The sequence below is a fragment of the Desmodus rotundus genome, chromosome 8 (assembly GCF_022682495.2).
Source record: "Desmodus rotundus isolate HL8 chromosome 8, HLdesRot8A.1, whole genome shotgun sequence".
Classification (NCBI taxonomy): Eukaryota; Metazoa; Chordata; class Mammalia; order Chiroptera; family Phyllostomidae; genus Desmodus; species Desmodus rotundus.
The window spans coordinates 23,217,373-23,233,819 of NC_071394.1; the positions used below are offsets into that span (position 1 = coordinate 23,217,373).

Below are 16,447 nucleotides of genomic sequence, written 5' to 3' on the forward strand. Positions count from 1 at the left end.
TCCTGCGCTACACTGGTGTTGGGGGATGGAGAGCAGAAAGATAGTGCTTACTGTATATAGTTATAATAAAGAATTTTCCTAGTTCCATAGCCTGGAGTTTCCAGTTCATTTTACTATAATAAGTTATATTAATTAGGCTCATATAAAGGACAATCTATGGCTGTACTGGTTTGACATCCTGTTATTACAGCTATTAATGTTGTTTTGAACCTTTTCTCATCAGTTATAAGGTTTCTTCTATATTTTAAAGAAAAAAGTACGCAAAACGTCTCCAACAATCTGGAATTTTATTCCATCCATATACATGCATAGTAACAACATTTGTTGAGAAATTATTTCTATCAGAAGTAGAACATTATCTTTGTGATCACCAGGTGCAGTATTGCTACTCTTATATTTAAATAGATCTTATATATGAATTAAATTCATACTTGCAGCATTGAGTTCAGGGTTTCGATTTAGACTGTGCCTTTCAAAAGATAAAACTGATTAATACTACCTCATTTACTTACAATACTGCTTCCAGTAATTTTGTTCATTCTTTATAAAGTATTGCATTTAACAGCAAAGGTTTAAAAATTGAGACAGAGCTGCATCAGCGAAAGAAAATACAGGTACTATACAAGAAAAAAATTGCCATCTTCATTTAACATACATGTTTAAGATTAAGAAAATGGACAGAAACATACAGCTACATACAAATGCAAAGCCTAGTGACTAAGAGACTGTATTTGCTAAAATATAAAGTGCAAACGGAGCCTGATTATCCAAGAATTGAAATCTTAAGGCGAACTTATACATGTATATTTAGAACATCTTTGCAAGTTATATTTTAGCATATACGTATATCTGCAACAGCATATAAGAAGAAATCAAGATACACAAGTGCTTTTGAAGCTATTTCTAAAATGCTTTTCTGTATTGTTTGTGACTATTTTCTTTAAAAGCTACTATACAGTGCAAACCATATGTGCTACACAATAACTATACAATAACATTACAAATGACTTTAATATAAAGTTTTTAAATAAAAAATAACATAACCACAGCTATGAATACTGCTGGTAAAATAAATTAATTTTTTGAAAATGGCACCAATAATACACTTTACTAATGGACCGTAATGAAATTACACCTTAAGTCTTCAACTCAGCCGTGATGAAGTTATCTCCTGATTGCCCAGATGTAATTCAAACAGCTTTTGTTTCTGTTTCTGTTGGGTTTTTTTTTCTGGACTGGGTAGAACAACATACCAAACACTGGTACCAAAGGTGACGGATGTTTATTTAGTTAGTTATTTCACTTGACGTGTTCCGCTGCATGTGATGAGCAATAAAACTTCTTGTGAGTTATAAAGTTTGAGAGGTTGTTGAACTGGATATCACACAGCCGGCAGTATTTCCCACTGGTTGGAGCCTGGGTGGAGCCATTCACACCTTTTGCTATACTAGACAACTGTTCCTCTGCAGAGGGAATTCCGGGTGAGACATTCTCATTTGTGGCTAACGGGTTCTCAGAGATCCAAGAGGGAGATTTGTGGCCTTCTTCGTGCTGAGGATTCTGGGAAATGTTCTCTTGCTGTGGGTTGGTGGCAGGTCTCTCATCTTGCTTCAGTCCACCATTCACTATTACCATGCCTCTGTTTTTGGGCAACAAAGGCAGGGAATCCTTCTTCGGCACAGCACACCCATTTGAGGAAACCTGACTTTTAGGAGATTCATTTTCTGCATTTGTGCTTTGCTCTACGTCAGCATTATGGATGACAAGAGAACCGGAAATATAATCACTGGGCTTTATCCCGTAGTATGGAGAAAGCTGGTCGGCTCCTTTGGCCTTCTTTATTGCTCCAGGGTAAAGGCATTGTGGGAGAAACAAATGTTTGTTTTCTTCTTTTGTAGCGATGAGCTGAGCGGCTTCACTAAAGACTTTCAGGCCTTGCAGGGTGGCTAAGTGTGATGAAAACAAGTTTCCGTTGGGGGAAGGCTGCTTCAGATTCCCATTTTTCTCGCATTTTATGATGCTTCTCTCATAGCTGACGTCAGGGCTGTTTCGCTCGCTTTCTGGATTTGGAAACACTTTGCTGTCGAGTTGACCCAGGTCGTTACGCTGATGGGCAGTGACGGGACAGAAATTCTGCTTGTGGGCCAGGTAGTTTTCTACCTTATTGAAGCTGATCTTGCACACGGTGCACTCGTGGTAGTCCAGCAGCCTTTTGGGAGACACGGTCGTCCGCTCAGACTGGGATAAACACTTTTTGCTGAGATCTATGGGCACGTCCATCTCTAGGCAGGAAACACTGGAATGAGAAGTGTCACATTTGGAAACCGGAACACATTTGTTGATCGTCAGAGAAGTTTCCAAGTGCTTTGAGACAATTCCTGGAAAGATATCACATCTTGGATGGTAGCACTCTCCTAGCCCTTCGGTGGGTTCTTGAGTGGAGGTACAAGGATTGCTGAGGTTGGCTACGTCAAGAAATCGCTGCTGGACCAGTGGGGGCCTTTGTTCCTGTTCAGGGAGGCACATCTCGTACATCTTCCTCCGCTTGCGTGTGCGCATGGTTCTCTGCATGGCAGGCACTTTGCTGGAAGCGGACCTTTTGAGCGGCGGGTCGTGGCGTGTTGCGCAGTAGTACTGCTTGTGGACCATGTATGTTTCATGCCGGCTGAAGGTAATGTTGCAAGCTTCACAGGTAGTCTTATTTGGGTCACTTTCTCCATCCACTAAGGGGACACTGGGATTTTTCACATCGACAGTTTTTCCATTAATTTTATCATCATTGCTACTGGAGGTGGAGAGCTTCTTAGCTTGAGTGGAAAAATCCTTGTCGTGGCTCTTCCCGTTTGGCCCCATTAAATCTAAAACAGTGGAAGAATTGATGCAGGATGTTGGAAGCAGTGGATTCTCCGACTCAGCAGAATGAGCGGCTGGGTTGAGAAGGTTTATGGAAGCTTGGCCAGTGTTGGGACTCACAGCCTCAGGCATCTTTTCCGAAACCCCGGGGAACTCTGGGGACTTGGCCATCTGCTGCCATCGGCTGCTGCAATAATGTTTTTTGTGCACTAGATAATTATCCAAATTATTGAATGTTATGTTACACTCAAAACAAGTAGCCCCCTTCGGCATCAAGGGGCTATAAATAACGGGAGGGTAGCTACTGCTTCCGTGCCTCAGTCGCCGGTGCACCAGCTCAGACATCTTGGCTAGGATCTCTGAAGCCTGGGGGACCATAGTGATGTCTTGGGGAAAAGCAAACTGAGAGAGAAAAGGACCCACAGGGAATGAAGGCCCGATATTAGGCTGGACTGGAGATGAGGCAAGTCTTGGACTTGAGGGCTCAGATTTTATTTTCGTGTAAGAAAAGCTTTGCTTATTTGTTGTAGGCTGTATCTCTGGTCTCTGGTTAGTGAGAAAGAGCTGAGTCTTTTTCTCACACTTGTCCAGCTCAGTGTCCGAGCTCGCATCTTTAGTCTGCATGGCCTTTTGGCTCTGAGGGAGTTCGCTTCTGGCCAGCAAGTCGGTGGCTGGCTGTAAGCTGTCGTCAGTTCCACTGGGAGAGTGTTCCATGTCACCTTCTCTGGGAAGCTTGCCTCCCGGAACATGGAGCTCCTGGTGCTGCAATAACTCCCTCTGAGTCTGGAAGCCGAAGTGGCAGTGATTGCATCGGAAGGCAGCTTGAGTGAGATGGGAGAACAGGTGTTGGTGAAAGTTGATCACAGAATCAGCATTGTAGCTGCAGACGGTGCATTTTAGACTGGCACCAGGCGGGAGGAATTCTTCCATTTTCACTCCTGGAGAGACACACAAAACAGGAATACTGAGAACCTCACGTGTTGGTTTTGCAACGATTATGAACCTTTACTAATGACCAAATGTCTTCAATACAACAGGAATGAAATGAAATACTATGTCAGAATCTCATTTGTGATGTTAACTTTTTTTTTGGAACATCTTTTCACCATGTATGAGAATAGTAATAGCATTTTACAGTTTCCAAATCACTTTCATGTGTCTTATTGAATCACTGTCCCCATTTTACAGGTCAGGAGACAAACTCAAAGTTGCTAAGGTAATGAATGGATCATGAAAATAAAGCTATTCATGAATGGAACCGTGACTGAATCTCAGGTTTTATCATTTGTAATCCAGTAACTTCTTACTACCATACTATGTGCTCCATCAGGAAGAAGCAGGCATTCATTAGAGTTGGTATTGCTAACCTATGAGGAAATCAAATGACACTCAGTGCTCTCGATGAGGTCTTTATTCAAAAGAATCCAAATAGGCACTATTTTGTAAAGTAAGTAATGACCTAATTTATCTTTGGTACAAATCTAGACTTTTATTCATTGGTTTTGCTGAACATGGTTTATCTCTCTCCAGGGCTGATGTTCAGCTGGGAGATACCAGTGTACTAATACAGTCATTTCAGACCAACATCCAGTCTGACTGATTACCACAGCCTGTTTCTAGTCAGTTATTAATTATTTTGAATATCACCAATGACTGGTGGTTAAACCTCACTGTGATAATGTGATTTCTAAGAAATATATGTTTGGTCATCTGAATGACCTAATTTCTTATATATATTTGGCCTTTGTCCAAGGTTCCTGGCTCACAGCTCCGAAAATCCTTGGAATTTCCTTACTAAGTAACCAAGGTGTCTCTTGTTATGTTAATGAGGCGACCTTTGGAAAGCCCCTGAGTAACCTAAGGGAGACTTGTTGCCTGGAAAAGGGATCCTGTGATTTAAAGGGTGGAAACTTTTACTCTTCCCCCACCCCCAACCTCCTGGGAGAGGGTGGAGGGCCTGGAGGATAAGCTCAATTGCCAATGGCCAATGATTTAGTCAATCATGTCTATGTAATGACACTTTCATAAAAAACTAAAAGGACAGCGTTCACAGAGCTTCAGAGTTGGTGAACATGTGTAGATTAGGGGAGAACAGGATACTCCGAGAAGGTATGGAAGCTCCTCATCCTTTCCCCATACCTTGCCCTGTGCATCTCTTCTGTCTGTTCCAGAGTTATATTCTTTAATAATAAACTGGTAATCTTGTGAGTAAACGGGTTTCCTGAGTTCTGTGAGCCACTCTAACAAATTAATCAAACCCAAAGAAGGGGTCTTGGCAACCTCCACTTTATAGCCAGCTGTTGGTCTGAAGCACAGGTAACAGACTTGCTTCGGGTGACATCTGAACTGGGGTGGGGCAGTCTGGAGTTCTTAACCTGGGGCCTCTGATGCCATCTTCGGGAAGACAGTGTCCGAACTGAGTGGAACTGCGGCACACACAGTTGGTCTCCAGATAATTGCTTGATGGTGGAGGAGGGGATCCCCTTCCCCCAAAGAATTGGAATTGGAATCTAGACACTTTTCCTCGCTAAGGTTAACTCTAGTTCCCATTTGTTGGTTTATGGTTAAATCAGGTTTGGCTCATCCTCTCTGCACTCTACACTAAAATGGGAATCGCCTTTCATATGTTTATAAGCTGAAAACACAGCAGGGAAAAACCTCAGATCTACAGCAATAAGAAGGAACTTCTTATTCCTCTCTCTTTTTCTCCTTAACTGATCCAGTAGTCACTATTCTATTCATCTGAAAAGACCCCTCTATCTCAGTTTGTTTTGTACAGGACTTTACTCACCGTCTGAGACAGCCGGGCTGTTTCTGCTTTCCCTGCTTTCCCACCTATGTAAAGACAGCTCATTTGTAAGGGAAGGAAAGGGAGCGAGTGGAAAGGAAACGGACTATTTCTGTACATTTAAGACAAAAGCTTGTACTGTGCTAGAACACTGAAGATTGGAACTGGTGTTTTTTTAAAACTCAGCACCAATTTCATTTTTTTATTTATTCAACCCAAACAAAAAGAGTGAAGAAAGTCACCCAGAAACAGCCTATACATTTTGTATTATAAGTGCTGAAGAGCTATGATTCCCAAACATTGGTTTGCCCTGTCCAGGAATGTTCCTAGAAATATCTAAAGTTAATGTAATTTTGTCTACTTTATTGGCTTTAATTTTGAAAATAGGGAAATTGGAATACTATGTGATGATACTCACAATCGTGCATACAATTCCAAGATAAATGGGAATAATTGCCACCTTACTGTTACGAGCAGGCTTTAAAAAAAATAAAAAACAAGCATTTGTTTTTAGCCTAATTTTCTTAAGGAATTTTAAACATAAGACTAAAAGTGACTTTATGTCCTAAAAATCAACTAAGCTGTTAGGATGCGTGCTCTGGAAGTCAAGAGCATTTTATAGATCCATATTTAAAAGTTAATTTCTCTCAAGTGTGATTTTAATTGGCTCTATCAAAATAACAGCTTTATTCCAATTCAGCAAATACTTATTTTTATGTACCTACCAATTTTTCCCTGCCACGGGAAACAGTATGGTCAGTTTGCCAAGACCACTTGACACACTCTTAAATCAATGAATGTTAATGACAATATACAAAGGGTGTCAAGATTTTTAAAAATGACGCTGTTTTACTTCAGTTGAAAAAAAAAATGGAATGATTCTGCCTGCAATCTGAAGGCAGTAGATGTTAAAAAGAATTCTGACCCAAGTTCTCTGAGTCGAATGTAACTGACATAACCAGCTGGTTCAGCAAGTTAGACTTTGATTTTACAGATGTAATTAGATATAGGTATCTGGATGGGTGTATGCATGTACAAACATATGTATGTAGAGAAAGAACGGAGTGTCCTGGAGCAAAAGAGGAAACACGGGAGGCACTTACCGCTGTGGGAGTTCAGGTGCATCTCTAGGGCTCGGGCATTTGAGAAACTCTTGGTGCATTGCGGGAAGGGACACAGGCTGGAAATCGGAGGAGCACTGTCTTCGTTTTCTTCCGACACCGGAGCAGCTTCCCTTTGCCTCCCACTGCAATAGTACATCAAATGGGCTTGCAGATTCCGCTCGCTCCGATACCAGATGCCACAGGACTTGCAAGGGAATATATCCTCTGTGGACAAAAACACAGAGACATATTAGCTGCCGTGCATTTGGGGGTTAAGCAGCATTTGGTTCAATTTGTCTCAGAGACTGCTCTCAGGTTCTGAATTAGGCAATCAGAAAGTGAGTGATGAGCGCAGTTGTGAATGTGGTTCCACAGAACAGGACTCGGAAATGCTGCACTCGATGAAGTTCACCTTCCCACAGACTCTAGAAACTGGTGCCTTTGGAGACACCAACACTCAATAAAACCATAGGAGATTAATCTTAATTCGTTGAAACTGTATGTATGGTTTAGAAATATAAGCATTTACAAATAGCAATGTGAATTGGTTTCTCTGATTAATTAAGTTTAAGTATCTCATGGCTACACTCTAGTTTGCCCTGATGCCAATTCCTGACATCATTTTTTTCATTTAATAAATTAATTACAGAGTATTTACTATGTGCTAGACTTTACGGTGTGCTGGGTGCCATTAAGGAGCTCATAGTCTCCTGGGGTTGATGAACAAATGGTCAGGTAAAAATTGCAAATTAGCACGGGATGACTGTTACGATGGAGGTGTCTGAGGGGTGTGTTAGGCATGGAAAACAGACACGGGCTGGTGAAAGAACTCATCTGCTGGAAGGAGGGGAAAGTCAGATAAGGATTTAGAGGGAAGATGATGACATGCCTTAGCTGAGTTGTGAAGGATGCAATCGGTCAGGTGAAGAAGAGGGATGGGTCTTCCTGACCAAGGGAACAGCCCGGGGAATGCCATGGTAGCTTAAGAGAAGGCCCGGGGGAAGGCTGGCAGGCCCTGCAGCTCAGGCAAGGGGCATGATGGAACCCGGACAGATGAGGCTGCAGAAGGCAGGGGCAGACTGTCAAAGACCCTAAAGCTCTCTTAAGAAGTTTAGGTCTTTATCTCAGTGGTTACAGAGAATCACTGAATCATTTTAAGCAAGAGACTGACAGAATCAGATATAGAATCATAAGAGCCAGGTTTTGAAAGTACTGCATTTGGAAGGAAGACTTGACTGGTAAGAGGTAAATGCAGTAATCTAAGTGAAATATGACAGTTTGTGTTGTAGCTAAAGTCGTGTCATATTTATTAAGTCATGTTATGACATGCATTTTCATGTATTCACTCGTGGAATATTTCTCCATGTGTATGTTTTTTCCCCTTCACTCATTTGTAGGTGAGGAAACTGAGGCTGAGTCACATTAAGTGGATGAATGGGGTTGGACCCTAGTGTAAACACTCCCAGATGCCCCAGTGCAAGGGGGGGGGCAGAGAGGAAGAGAAGTTACTGCTTTGCCAGCAGGTGTTGGGGCAGAGGGCAGTGTATCTCCTTGATCCCACTTCTGTTCCACTCATTTTTACAGGAGCAGGAGATAGAGAGGTGCTGAGTTAAGGCTACAGCACATATTGGGTAACAAGAACTAACACTGTATTGAATAAACCTGGCCTTTTGTAAAAAAAGGGGGCACCCATCAGAGGGATGCCAGATCACACTATAAACTTCGACTAGTCCAGGCGCACTGGGATATATGGTCACATCATATATGTAGGATTTTAAATTCTTGTGAGAAATACAGAGGAACATGGGGTGGGGGCAACAGAGGCCTAAAACTTGGCAGAAACAGCTGATTTGTGATTTGTGAGTTGCATAGTTGGTGAAACCCTTGGCAATGAGGGAGACGGTGTTGAAGAGATAAGGAGAAAACTAAGGACCTAATACCTGTGAATGCGAAGTAAGAACTGCAAGTGCAATATCAAATTTCAAATTAAAATTATATACAAAATTATATGCTACCATTGTCTATTATTTAACCCCTCCCACCAAGTGAGTTACATTTACACTATTCAGAGGACCACATTGTTTAATAGAGTGTCCATGTAAAGCAGGATGTGTTTAACTGATTAGCTACTTTCAGAGTGAGAGTGAAGGTTGAATGCATCTATGCTGATTTATTTGGGATTAATAGTTACCTTGCTACAGAAGCAAAGTATAATCTCAAATAGAATTAGAATTAACATTCACACACTGGAGCTTCACGATAATATAAGGTACCCGTAGTATCCCTGGGAACAAATCTTTTTTCCCTCAAATTCAAGTTGGGCCTTTGCTATTTCATGTTCTTTACTATCTGCATCAAAGAAAATAACTAGTAGGTTGGGTTGGGTTCATTGATTGGATGCACACTAATTCCAGATACACCTGGGAATTTCTTTATTCTAAAGGATGCTGTCACAGCAAGAACATAGTTGTTGTTGAATATATATGAATATATATATGTGTGTATATATAAACACACACACACATAAATATATATTAATATCAAGACAACACTGCAGTCTCTAGGTTTCTCTTATGCATCGTTCAGAGTCTCAGGGATTTTCAAGGACATTTTTGACTAAATGAAATATTTCACTTACCTACTAGCTTTAGAATCTAGTCTCCTCTTGAGATATAACTGCTACTCATGTTTTCTCACAGAACTAGATAAAAGCGGAGCTGAGTGTATAACTCAGATCTTCAGATTCCTAGATCACTGACTTTTTGTCATGTGAAGTGTCACTTTGTGTGTTAAAGGAATACAATCTAAGTTCAATAGTCATTTTAACAAAATATAAAAGGGTATCTGCCAGGGAATATTTAAAATTTCTCCTCATAAAGTATTCCAAGCTTATATGTATTTTTCTTTCTATTCTTATCTTTTTTTTTTTTGCATTGGATGATGTGTTGATTTATCCAGGCTAAACTTCCTCTTCATCAGTATATCTAATCAAAATTTGATTTGCATTCTTTTTCTGTAAGTTTTTAACTGTTGCTCTTAAAGAATACCAAAATCATTGTATATAGGAGCATCAAGAAAGCTGTTGGGCTTCTTATAGCTAAGTGGCCCTGAATGTTGTTTAACTGGTTTAGAATGTCAGCTTTGTGTGTGACATTCAGAGCCCAAGTGGAAATGAATGAGAGAAGCAAACACACACACACACACACACACACACATTCACTCTCTCTTAGAAGATAAACTGAAATCACAACACTGGAGAAAAAAGTCCGTCCCTGGCTGCCTGTCAGTAGATACTTCCCTCTCCCATAAATACCATCACTGCTACAAAACTATTGTACTGGGCTATTGCACTCGGCACTTACTATTGACAATAGCTGTAGGCAAAATAGAAGCCATGGCAGCTTGCTGAGGAAGCAGCTGAATTGAGTCCAGCAGGCGTGCAGGGTACATCCCTTCTGTAAGAGTCATCTGACTAGCAGCTTGTAGCCTTGAGTCAAAATCCACCACAAAGGCAATTAGCTCTTCACCCTCAGAGATGACCTTCGTAGTTGTGCACCAAAGCTGACCTCCTGTTAAGAAGGGCGGGGGAGAAAAAGAGAGAAAGATAGAAGTGACATAGAATGCTTGCGTCTGCTGGAGGTTAGATGGATGTCAATAGAACCTTCTCATGTGTTTCATATCAGTTTCTAGGTGGAGTGTTTGACCAAGACAATAGCTGTACTTCCCTCTGATTGGGAAAACTGTGCTCCTTGCATTCAATGAACTGTGCAGTAACCAATAGTGAGAAAAGACTAAGAACCAAGTATAGACATAATCCATAGCAAGTTTTGTCAACTCTTTGCCTCTGGGCTTGCCTTAATCATTAACCAGGCTATTACATGGTCTCCTGTCTAAGAACAAGCATGGGAGGGATCCAACGGCAGAAATTTATTTCAGGTGAGCCTTAGAAGTTACTCTTTTTGTACCTTATGGAAGTAAGAAGTTATTTCCCTTTACCTCCCTCCTTCCCTCCCTCCCTCACTGGGCCTTAAAATTATATGCTACCATTCCCCAAATACTTTATTATATCAATACCAGATGCCCAAAACTACAAAACGAGGAAACAGAAGCTCCTAAAATCTAGAAAATTTTTTAAAAATTCAGTTAGTTTTACGCTCTTTATGTCTGCTGACTTTATTTTCTTTATTGGCTCAGTGATCTTTACTTATATAGTGTTCCTTTAAAATGTGGCTTCTTTATCTCCGTTTACCCTGATTGAACTTCCCGAGGAGGAGATATGCCAAAGATCCTTTTCAAAAAGGCTTATTTAAATAAAGATTTGTTTAAATGAAAAGAACTCCTTCTTCAAACACTGAGATATACTCTGGCTCTGTGCTTCAAATGATCACGTGTGGTGCATTAAAAAGAAAATTAACTATGCAAGTACATCTTCTAATGTATTGGAATGCGATAGCGGATGCTCATTTATTTAACATGTTTAGACAGCCAAAGCACTTATATTTTGTTATCTACATTCTCAGGCCTAGATACGTATCCTATACAGTTATAGCTGAAATAATGTGGCATCCTTGATATGTTATAAAGCTTTTTTCCCCCTCACTGTGTATATATTGCAAGGCTATATATTGTAGTCATTAAGCAGGCAAAAATTGTACCCATTCTGATAAGTAATACTGCTTTGTTTATCTTTCAGCATTGCTATCTTTTCAACTGCACTTCATTTTTTCCACCCTCAAAGGGATTATAGTTTTCAAACAATTCGTGGTAAAAATCTGGTGGAGAAGATAACACCACCATACGACGTGGCAGAGCTGCACAGACAGCTCAGGACATTGTCCTAGAGGAAACTTGGACACATAATTAAACCAGCTGATGAAGTTCTAAAGGTAAACAAACAAAACACCATCCATGACACCATGTTTGTGCAAAAATGAAGCTGAGATTACAGATGTCAAATCTGTGTGAGACTTTCAAAGTGAGACACAAATATACTAAAAGACGAGAAGACAACTTAAATTTCTTTTTCACTTCAGTCCCGCATATCTGAAAGCATACCAGTTTACTGAAGTTGGAAAACAGGGTCAAAGTGGGACTGATTCATTTATTTACAACTAGGGAAGCTAAATGGCACCGTTGTGGAATCAATGAATGTTCAATGTGCAACGTGGTGGGTTTTTTTCTGCTGGTGACGCTTCCCCCAATGGCTTCTGCCATCGGCTACTATGCATTCTCTGATGTACATACATATCCAAGCTATTTACAGCTGTAGACAAGGTAATTGCTGGCACCTTAGCCTTCCTCAGGGAGCCAGTTTATTAAGTGAGTCTCTGTAGTACAGAGGTGGGGAAGACGGAGCGAGACATGCCCATTCAGGTCTCTTTCCCAGCCTGGTCTTTCAGAGTCATTGCCTACCAGTGATGAATGGAATGACTTACATTATTAGCAATAATTTACCATTATTAATAAATTTAAGTCAATGTTAAGTCCAGCTATGACTATTTTTCACCAAAAGAAAGTTTGGAAGTCGGTTATCCAGGAGAAATCGAGATTGTAGAGAAGTAACATTCACAGCTACTCCTTACCACAGCAGTGAGCTACGCAGGAGGATTCATACTTGAGCTCAAACTTGGAAGCAAAAAGCTCCCATAAATAAATAAAATAATCTTCACAAATATTAAGTGCAAAGCAAAGTAAGCAAAAGATGACTTTTCTGTGTTATTGAACTGCCTGGCAGTTGTAATGCATACCTGTGGTTTCAGACGCACTCAGTAAGGTTTCACATTTTATTATCTTTATCACTTTATCTCCTTTCATGGTTTAGTCAGAGCACCTCTTTTTAAAGGTTGAATTAGAATGAAAATGTACTGTGTAGACTTGATGAGGAAGTCAGTTGTCTTTCAAGTGAATGATTTGAAAGATTCAAATCATTCATCAATTATTCACCGAAGTCTTTGCTGTGCGCCAGCTGGGTGCTACGGCTTCATGCACAGCTATACAATTAGAATGCACTCAAATGAACAGATAAATCACAGTACCATGTGGCGGGTGTTGCTCCTTAATGCTAAAGAAAATGTGAGAGGAGTGAATAACTGACACTTCTTGGGGGAGTCAGGTAAGCCCCCAAGGTGACTTTATGATTGACTCATGAATAGAGGAGGTAAGAGAGGGGAAGTACATTGACAGACACACCATCACTGGCAGAAAAAGGAGTATGAATGTGAGTGAAGGACTAGGGAAGAGGCTGACTTGTCCTCATATGGCCTGGAGAACAGCAAATCTGGAGCTTGGGGGCTGAGGGAGAAACGTGGGTTATGAGCAGGGATGTGCTTGAGCCCCCCTGCTCTGGACCACAGGGCAGAGTTGTGGGGAATTTTGTGTGCTGGTTGACGCCACATCAGTACTATGAAATCAGCCATGGTGACAGTTGTAGCATTTGCCACTGGAATTGACAAACATTGCAAATCAGGACTTCCTCCACAGAGTTTAAGCAAGATGAGACAGCTTTGACTGTCAAACACAGAAACAGTTGTGTCTGCCTTATGGTGGGGGAGATGGTCTGTTTTTATTTGAGTGAATGAATGAACAAATTCTCGACATGGGATTCCCCTGTCCCCCAGAATAAAGATCTTAGGGTAGTGAGAGTGAACTGAAGAAGTAGGAAGTGTTACCATGAGGGCTGTTTGGAGGCTGCTGTTCTAGTTCAGCCGTGAGAAGTGTAACTTATATGGGAGATAAGGGCCACATCCAAGAGCAGGGCTGAGAGAGGACTGGGTCAGATGAGTAATAGCAAAGAAGCTGCTGAAAATGACACGAAGGTTTCTGGTTTGGGGAACTGGATGACGGTGATGCTGTGAATGAGTAGGTAAAGCTGGTATGTTAACAAGTGGTGTTAAGACAACTTTGGGTGAAAGGTTCTGTATATATCAATGAACTGGATTTGACTTAGAGTGTTGTTCAATGCCACAATATCCTTATTGACTCTTTGCTTGGAAGATCTATCCATTGTTGACAATGGGGTGTTAAAATCCCCTATAATGTGTGTGTTGCTTTTGATATCTTTCTTGAAGTCCTCCAAGATTGACTTATATATTTCTGTGCTCCTATGTTGGATGTATATATGTTTACAAGAGTTATATCTTCTTGATGGGTTATTCCCTTAAGTATTACATAGTGGCCTTCTGTATCTCTTTTTATGGCCTTTGTTTTGAAATCTATTTTTTCTGATATAAGTATTACTATCCCAGCTTTTTTTCATATCTGTTTGCTTGGAATATTTTTTCCATCCCTTCACTTTTTCTGTGTAGATCTTTTGTTCTGAGGTGGGTCTCTTGTAGACAATATACAGTTCACGTTTTCTTATCCATTCAGCTACCCTATGTCTTTTGATTGGGGCATTTAATCCATTTACACTTAAGGTTATTATTGATACATATTTATTCATTGACATTTTTTCCCTTTGTACCTGTGTTCCTTTCTAGCTCTCTATCTATCTATCTATCTATCTATCATCTATCATCTATCATCTATCTTGTTAAAGCAGTCCCTTTAGCATCGCTTGCAATGTTGGTTTTGTGGAGATGTATTCTTTTAGCCTGTGTTTTTTTTTTTGTCTGGGAAACTCCTTATTTTGCCTTCTTTTAAATGAGAGCCTTGCTGGGCAGAGTAGTCTTGGTCGCAGGCCTTTGCTTTTCATTACTTGGAATACTTCTTGTCATTCCCTTCTGGTTTGTAGTGTTTCTGTTGAGAAATCAGCTGATAGCCTTATCAGAGCTCCCTTGTATGTTACTATCTGTTTCTCCCTCGCTGCCTTTAAGATTCTCTCTTTAAGTTGTGCTGTTTTAATTCTGATGTGTCTTGGAGTGGGCCTCTTTGAGTTTATCTTGATTGGTACCCTCTGTGCTTCCTGGACTTGCAAGACTTTTTCTCTCATTAAGTTAGGGAAGTTTTCTGTCATTACTTTTTCAAACAGGTTTCCTATCCCTTGCTCCTTTTCTTCTCCTTCTGGTATCCCTATGATATGAATATTTTTGTTTCATGTTGTCCTGAAGCTCCCTTAAACCCTCTTCACTCTTTTTGAGTCCTTTTTCATTTTGCTGTTCTGTTTGGGATTTTTTTTTCTACCTTGTCCTCCAGCTCACTGATTTGATCCTCTACTCCATCTAGCCTGATGATAGCTAGGTGAATGTTTCCTCCTTCCCTCGCCACTCTTCTGGGTCTGTCCCAGATTCTTTCCAATAATGTATGGTTTCTGGTGAATTAGCTGTCCATTTCCTGTGAGGGGACAATCTGTGTAAAAGGGGCAGCTCCTTCCTGCTTGGTGCAGACAGAAGCTCTGTCTAGACACTGAGGCTGGTGTCAACCCGCCTTGTTGTGCCTGTCTCTAATCTCTCTGCTCTGCTTGGTTCAGTGGATCAGGACCTGAGGAACAGGGTAGCTTGTAGTGTTTGGTACAGGGCCCTTTCAGAGCTTTTCCTTCTTTCTCCTGTGGAAGTGGGCCTAGCAGGGGGCTCCTGAGCCAGGCCTCACTGATCTGCAGAGCCTATAGTCCTGCAGGTGGGGGTTGGGTCTGCCTGTCTCTGATGGATCTGCCTGGCTGCAGCGAATCTCAGGCATTAAGCTCCTGACCATCAAGTCCCCAGCCTGCCACTCTCTCACAGGAGGCTCAGGCCTGAATTCTCCACTCTGAACAGTTTCCTGCTCACCAGCCATGCTGGGTTAGGTCCCACAGTCCCTTCAATGTGACTCTATCCCTCTCAGTTCTTTGTTAGCAGAGCTACTATGCACACACTCACAAGCACTTGACTGGTCCCTGTCAAGTCTTGAGTCTCGCCTTAGCTCCTCTCTTAAAAAAGTTTCCGTGTGGCCCGTAAACTATAGCACAGAGCGCTGGGGGCCTGTTTTTCATGCGCTCCCCCTCCTCAAAAATCAGTGTCTCTTAGTCAGGGCTGGCCACTGCCTGTCAGAGCCTCCAACAGATTTAGATAAAGTTTCTTTCTGGATCTCCCCCAGATGGCATTGGGAAGGGTCCCGCAGCGATGCTATAAGATGGGGCAGTGGAGGGGTACTGTCCCCACTCCCTCCAGAGATTTTCAGCCTTGGGCCCACTGCACTGTTTCTGGAGCCAGCACCTCCCCAGCTGTTTCTCTTAGTCCCCAGAGCTCACGGCTCCTGAGCCGATCTGTAGCTGCCCTGAATCTGCACAGTCAGAAGTGCCAGGTTGGGCAGCAGTGGCGGCATTCACTCTGCTAAGAGAGCCTGGGACGCCTACCCCTGGGTGCCCTGCAGGTGGGCAGGCTCCTGCCCACTCACACACACACTCCCCGCACTCATCCGCATATGCACTCACTCACACATGCTCTCACTCACTGCCCACTGGATTTTCGAGTTGATTGTTCTGTGGTTTACCTGCAAGACCAGTCGGGTCTGGAAGCAAGTGGATGGAGCTTCCAGCTACTCTGCAGCCATCTTGGATCAGTAAAGTATTTTTCATACGAGATGTTTCAAAACAAAACAAGAGGTAGGTCTTCTCCCATCCCAGTTTCCCTAGTAAAGCTACTTGCACAAACTACTGTTTAAAAGTTCAGCCCCTAGTGGAATGAAGTGGCTGCTGAAATGGAGTTTACTTTTTTTGGCCACATTAACCATTTTCATTTGAATAAATTTTGGCTACTTGTGTAGATCTGAAAATTGTGAGTTCCTGGTT

General features: G+C 41.6%; 1 protein-coding gene across 2 annotated transcripts in view; it reads right to left on the reverse strand.

Moving 5' to 3' along the window:
• Positions 1-268: 268 nt before the first annotated feature.
• The window catches only part of ZFPM2 (zinc finger protein, FOG family member 2), a 440,464-nt gene continuing 424,285 nt past the window's right edge, over positions 269-16,447 (reverse strand). For both annotated transcript variants that reach the window (XM_053930400.1, XM_045181765.2), the window contains 3 exons: positions 10,107-10,313; positions 6,745-6,969; positions 269-3,791 (listed from right to left, as the gene is read on the reverse strand). In XM_053930400.1, coding sequence (XP_053786375.1) covers positions 1,300-3,791; positions 6,745-6,969; positions 10,107-10,313 — 2,924 coding nt within the window. In that variant the 3' untranslated portion in view covers positions 269-1,299. The remainder of the gene's footprint in view (positions 3,792-6,744; positions 6,970-10,106; positions 10,314-16,447) is intronic.